Below are 6,903 nucleotides of genomic sequence, written 5' to 3'. Positions count from 1 at the left end.
TGAATCTAGCTCCAGCAGTCCGGTGTGTGGCGTTGAGCTTGGAGTCCGAAGACGACATCCATAGGTAGAGGCGTTGGGCGTGGTAGCGGTGGTGCAGACCTGAAGGGACAACGGCGGAGTTTCAGCGGCTTGGTTCCGATAGGTGAGGCATGGTGGTAGAGGCGACATTTCTTCACCTGGATTCGGACGGTGTTGTCTTTGACCTAGGGCTCGCGCTTGGGCAGACCAAATCAGGGCCCGAGGCGGGTCGGTGCTCTTGTTTCGAGTAAGGGTGGCTAGGCTTAGTCCGGATAGTGAAGCAGGCAGCGAGGTGTCCCTCCTCGTGGGCATGGTGTGACGTGGAGGTGGTCGTGCCATCGCTACATCGTCGAACAAATGGATGACAATGACCACAGACGTGGCGTCGTGTGAGCTTGGCTGGGACAAGGCCACGGGCTATGACCGGGGCCTGCTTCACGGCGGCCATCGGTAGCCACTGGATCCCTAGTCCATCGGGATTGCCTAGGGACGGAGGCGTTAGCACTTCCTACCATGGAGGTGCTGACCAGAACAAATGGCTAATGCCGGGCTAGGAGCCGTGGGGGTGCCTTCACTTCTACTACCGTTGTTGGTGCGTTGTGAAGTGGGAGGTTGGCGGTGTTTCGGACCTTGAATACCGGGTGGCCGCTCCAGAAGGCGGTCTACATGGTTGGCTGTACGGTGTGCGCCATGGCGACAGTGGTGGTTTTCCCCCTTAGTCGTGTGGGCAGTGAGGGGTGGAGTGACAGGTGGCTCGGGCATGCTCTTGGTCTCTAGCTATGGCGGCGTCCCGATCCGGCTGGAGGCCTCGTGGTGGCACGGAGGAGCAGCCGAACGAAATCTCTGCTCTTTATCGCCACCGACGGCGATGCTTGTGGGTTCCACTTTCTTCTTGAAGACTTTGTTGTAGTGCTCCTCTCCATGTCCGAGTTCCGGGTGTAAACCTTTGTCCGGTGAAATCAACAGTGGCGACGCCTAGCGCCGTTCTCCCTCATGAGGAAGTTCTTGTGGAACTTAGGTGTTATAGGGCGTAGCGCGGGTTTCGTTCTTCCCGTGCTTTATTTTGGTAGCATCGTCCTGTGCGTCATGCATGATCCGATTGTCTTGAGATTAGGCTTCCACATTGCTTTGTACCGTTCGGTCGTATAATTTGCCCGTGTTGTTGTTTCATATATAAAGCGGGACGACACCTATTTCGAGACATCTTCACGTATGTACTTTCTACATCAAGCTTTGTAGGTTTTGGATCCAGCCACATCGTCGCCGTCTAAACCGTGGCTATTAAAAAAAAGAGGATAAACCTCGGCCTCTACATCAGAATGATTGGTTAGACTTTGATTGGTTAGGCTTGTCTAAGTCTAAGTCTAAGCCTAAACTGTGGCTTAGACTTGTGATTGGTTAGGCTTGTCTAAGTCTAAGTCTAAGCCTAAACCGTGGCTTAGACTTGTGATTGGTTAGGACTGTCTAAGTCTAACTCTAAGCCTAAACCGTGGCTTAGACTTGTGATTGGTTAGGACTGTGTGTATATATACACAACCCATGGATCGAATAGAATGCCCTCTAAACCTTGAGTACGTGGTGACCAGTGACTCACTGACAACGTACGGCCATAATGAGCACGGCGCTACTTCGGCTGATAGCTCTGCTGTTCCTCCTCCCGCCTCCCCTCCGCCACTACCTCTCGCCAGCAAGCGGCGGCAGGGCCAGCCAGCTCAACGTCAAACACCCCATCATCCTGCTCCCCGGCTTCAGCTGCTCCAACCTCGAGGCGCGGCTGACGGACGAGTACGCGCCGTCGCAGCCCCGCTGCGGCGCCCTCAAGGGCCAGGGGTGGTTCCCGCTGTGGAACGACACCTGGGCCATCGTCAACCACGACTACCTGCCCTGCTTCGAGGAGCAGATGAGCCTCGTCTTCGACCCCATCCTTGATGACTACCGCAACATCCCCGGCGTGGAGACCCGCGTGCCGGACTTCGGCTCCACCCACGGCATCACCTCCAAGAACGACGCGTAAGTGTACATGCACTACGTACTGGTACACAAACTGTGAATTGATTATATGCTCGTGATGTGCGTCCAGGGGTCGCAACGAATTCTGCCTGATAAAGCTCCGCGACGAGCTGGAGGCGCTGGGTTACCGCGACAGGGACACCCTCTTCGGGGCTCCCTACGACCTGCGGCACGCCCCACCGCCGCCCGGCCAGCCATCCCGGGTCTACTCCGACTACTTCGCCCGCCTCGTGGAGCTGGTGGAGCACGCGAGCGACAAGAACGGGGGCAAGCCGGCCATCCTCCTCGGGCACAGCTTCGGCGGCAGGGTCCTCCTGGACTTCGTCACCTCCACGCCCCTGCCGTGGAGGCAGAGGTTCATCAAGCACCTGTTCCTCGTCTCGCCCACGACCCCCACGGGCTTCATGCTCGCGCTCACCAACCTAGCCTCCGGGTCGTCAGTCGTCCAGCTCCCCACCGTCTCATCGCTCGCACTGAGGTCCATGTGGAGGACCTTCGCCAGCTCCCTCCTGTCCATGCCGGCCCCTAGGGTTTTCGGCCGCAGGCCGCTCGTCATCACCAAGGAGAGGAACTACTCCGCCTACGACTACCCAGATTTCCTCGCGGCGCTCGGTTTCAGCGCCAACGGGATCGTGCCCTTCGTGAAACGGGTGCTCCCCACGATGGTGCGCATCGACGCGCCGATGGTGCCGACCACGTACATCAACGGCGTCGGTGTCCAGACGGCGGAGCAGGTAATGTACCTGGATGGTAACTTCGACGTCGCCACCGAGACCGTATACGGCGACGGAGACGGTACCATCAACGCGGCTAGCATTTTGGCGTTTGCCAAGGAGGTGGGCACGCAACATCGCCGGAATAATGACATACCCTTCAAGTTCGTTAAGATTCCTAATGCTACGCACGCCGGTATTGTCATCGAGAAACATCCGCTCGCTAGAGTCATGGCTGAGCTTCTGGAAGCTAATTCTTGAAGAGTCGCCATGTGGGTTACTATTTGTGTTTCCACACTTGTTATGTATGTTACCGATGTTTATGCTACTATCATTCGCAGAAAGAGAGAGAGCGTAGAGGTGCTGTGCTATCGATGTTTATGCTACTTGTTATGGATGTTTCCGTACTAGTTATGGATGGATGTTATCGTCGTTAAGTGTAGAGATACAAAAGCATTTAGATCACTAAATTAGTTATCTAAACGCTCTTATAGTCCCTCCGTCTCAAAGATACACATTTTAGTATTAGATACATCCGTATCTAGATAAATTTAAGACAACTAATTTGAGATGAAGTTATATTTCTTTATTGAGGGAGTACTATCATAAGAGAGAGAAGGCGTAGAGTACTATCGATGTTAATTAATGCTACTTCTTGGGTGTTCTTCTTACTCATCGCGTTAAGAAACTACTTGCTACCATAATGCATGCTGGGTCGGCCTAATCGAGCACATGCTTGCGGTTCCTCTCCCGCAGCAGAACAAAAAAGTGCTCCATGCGTCTGAGGGAAGATCTATTTCATAATAAAAGCACAATAGGTTTTCCTTGGAGGCATCACGTTGATCTACATCATTATAATTATTTCGACCATTCGTTTTGCAATTTAATAGATCACAGCCACTAGATCTACATAAACATACATAAAGAGATTGTACCGTTGGATTTGCATTATAATGCCTCAATAGATCATAACCATTGGATATATATATATATATATATATATATATATATATATATATATATATATATATATATATATATATTCACACCGAACGAAATCATATCTAATAGATCTACAAAACTACATCTAAATATATTACATTGTTAAATTTATTTAATCATGCCTAAACAAACAATGTCCATTGGATCATCATAATTTATCTATCTAAATTATATATTAAATTGTACTCCCTCCGTCCACAAATATAAGATGTTCTAACTTTTTCAGGTTCAAATTTATATAGACATGTTTTATTGTGTTTGTTCACTCATTTTAGTCCGTATGTAGTCTATTGAAATACGCGAAACATCTTATATTTGTGAACAGAGGGACTCTAATACCAAGGGGAAAAAGATCTGCTAGAAATTCTCAGAAAAAACAGAATATCCAACCCTTTATTTGTTGGACTAATAAAGCGAAGTTACTATTTATGTAATTTGCACCGATCTATCAAGTGGACCCTATCAGATAACGGACAAGCCTGGAAACTATGAAGACATAAGACCTCATGTGAAAAAAAAGGGAAGTAATATGAGCGCACAGATCTAATCTGGTCCGCTGAAACTCTAAAAACATGTACTCCCATCCTCCCATAATATAAGACATTTTCGTAAGTTAAAAAATCTTGCAAAAACCTCTTACATTGTGGGGCAGAGGGAGTGGTATATTTTTTTCAATAGGACACTAGGAATCTCTTCCACGTAAAAGCAAAAGACTTCTTTTTCGAAAAAACTTTAAATATATTCATCAATTGACATGCATGTACAAAGAACACTAGCTAAAAAATAATAGAAATTGCATCTAAACCCGTAGACCACCTTCGACGACTACAATCACTGGAGCGAGCAGAGGGCACGCCGCCAACATCGACCCTCGTAGACCAGAGCCGGGCCAACCATGTTGTAGTAGACATTCTGGAAGTTGCCGTGCTAAGACCCCACATGACCAACGCACTATGACAACAACCGTCACTGATGAACAGTAGTGTGGATCAAAAGGATACATCCTGTAGATACATGAATACGGATGAACAAAAAATGGGTCGACGGAGATCCACCGAATGCCAAAACCAACTGAATCCCACGAGATCCACCGGAGGCACACCTTCACACTATCTTGAACAATGCTAGACGCACAACCGAGATAGGGGCTAGGCAGGGAAAACCTTATTCAATCTTGAGGGACCCGTTGCCGTTTTGCCTTTCTGAGCAGGATACAAACCCTAATCGGTCTAAAAATTACCTAAAAACAGAGCAAGAGACAGGAAATATTCCCTCTGTACGTCCGGAATTACTTGTGAGTGAAATAGACGTATCTAGACATGTTTTAGTTCCAGATACATCATTTTTATCCATGTCTGCCACAAGTAATTCCGGATACAGGGGGTATTCAATTGCTTTAATTATTTCTTGGGGAAGAAGGTTCACTCCCCAAGTTTTAATCTGCTGCTTGTATCGAATGTATTATTCTCCATTTTAGCCGTTTGTTTAGCCGCCAAAGAAAAGGAGACTTGTACAAGAAAGAAACAAATGAACCAAGCCGAAAAACAAAATCACTCAAACCATGCTCGGCCTTATGGCCAGTAAGCATGCTTGAGTGATCGATTGGACAATCGGTTTGCGTATGCATGTGAGGAATCAATAGGAAAAGACTGTCACACGTATTATTTGCAATTAATGGCTATTTGACAATACAAAAATTAATAGTTAGTATGAATTTTACTTCCTCTATAAACTAATATAAGATGTTTTAGATCACTAAAGTAACCAATGATTTGAAACATTTTATATTGATGTACAGAGGGGGTATTTTTTAATTTCTTTAGTTGAATCTAGGCTGGGCCTTACAAATCTCACATGCAGCTTTCTTTTGTATGCTGTCCTTTGTCTTGCCAATTAACAACATGTGAAGTGTTTATAATCTATTTTCTATTGTCTTTATATGATGAATAGAGTCACAACCACACGATAATATGAGAAAAACGAAGGTAGCTAAGTTGCTCTTCTAAGACTTGAGAACTAAGTACCTCGAAAAGTAGGAAGTTATTACTGTGATGTGAGATGGGCAAATTTAGTTGCGAGAAACTATACATTTGTATGCAATGACACAATAATTTAGCCATTAATAAATAAGAAATGGAGCATAGATGAAAGTACACCAATAATTTAAAGGTGAAAAGCTATATATTGATTCGCATACTATTTTTCAGATTGAAGTGAATAATAAGGTCACTCACAAAATTGAAGCCATGGACTAATACAAGGCCGATTAAACTAGTGAGTTCACATATACACATTGGTTAAGGTCGATTATACAAATTAAGTAATTGTAACTTAATTGCATTTGTTGCAATCAAGAAAGTAATATAAAGATTGGATACAACTATAATTTAATTTACTGTTATGAGTCGGCATGATTAAATTTATGTGTCCAAATCCTATTAACATTTACATTTGTCAAAAAATTATATACTCCATTCATATTGTAAATAGATGATGTTTTCGATATTCGCTAATTCTCCTATATGCATCTTTGACTGGTTGTTTTCATCGCCATATCTTATTAAAACTTAACCAAAATTAAGTACTGCAAATAATTTTCATGGAAGACCCAATGATATTATTTTCAACCTACCTAATACAGATTTTTTTTCTCAAAATTTTTGCAAGTTAATATTTTGGTATCTATTAGTAATCAATATAACTGTAACTGCACATTATTTAAAATTTGTCTATTTACCGTGCGGGTAGTCCATTTTATTCGGTTCTCACAAAGTGTTGGAACAAAATTTGTATATATATTTCGACGGCACATACAATACCTCTTAAAATATATTTTCATGAGAAGATATGTAACACATATTCCGAATATCTGAAATAATCATTATAATAATGAATGCATAAAAATATACTAACTCAAGAAATCTCTATAACTTCTATAGCGTAGGCAATCTTGGTTAGTAATGCATCCATTTAAAAAATAATATTAATGAATTCCAAAAATCAAAACCTTGCTATATTGACCATGCTAATCTTTTTCGTTCAAACTTACTCAAGCTTTGGGAAGCTTAGCTTTTTAACAAATTAATGCATCTTGTCTTTTAGAATGGAAGAAGTATAATTTCTAAAGTACTGTAAATAGTGATAGATAACTAAAGATGTA

General features: G+C 44.3%; 1 protein-coding gene across 1 annotated transcript; it reads left to right on the top strand.

Annotated features, from left to right (window-relative positions):
- The first annotated feature begins 1,589 nt into the window (after positions 1-1,589).
- Positions 1,590-3,230, top strand: LOC123117819 (lecithin-cholesterol acyltransferase-like 1). The gene is made up of 2 exons (XM_044538492.1): positions 1,590-2,028; positions 2,099-3,230. The coding sequence occupies exons 1-2, from the start codon at positions 1,631-1,633 to the stop codon at positions 3,000-3,002; spliced, it is 1,302 nt and encodes a 433-aa protein (XP_044394427.1). The 5' UTR covers positions 1,590-1,630; the 3' UTR covers positions 3,003-3,230.
- Positions 3,231-6,903: the final 3,673 nt, after the last annotated feature.

This window comes from Triticum aestivum, chromosome 5B, assembly GCF_018294505.1.
Source record: "Triticum aestivum cultivar Chinese Spring chromosome 5B, IWGSC CS RefSeq v2.1, whole genome shotgun sequence".
NCBI lineage: Eukaryota > Viridiplantae > Streptophyta > Magnoliopsida > Poales > Poaceae > Triticum > Triticum aestivum.
The sequence above is the reverse complement of the archived record's forward strand: the minus strand, read 5'-3'. Positions and strand labels throughout refer to the sequence as shown.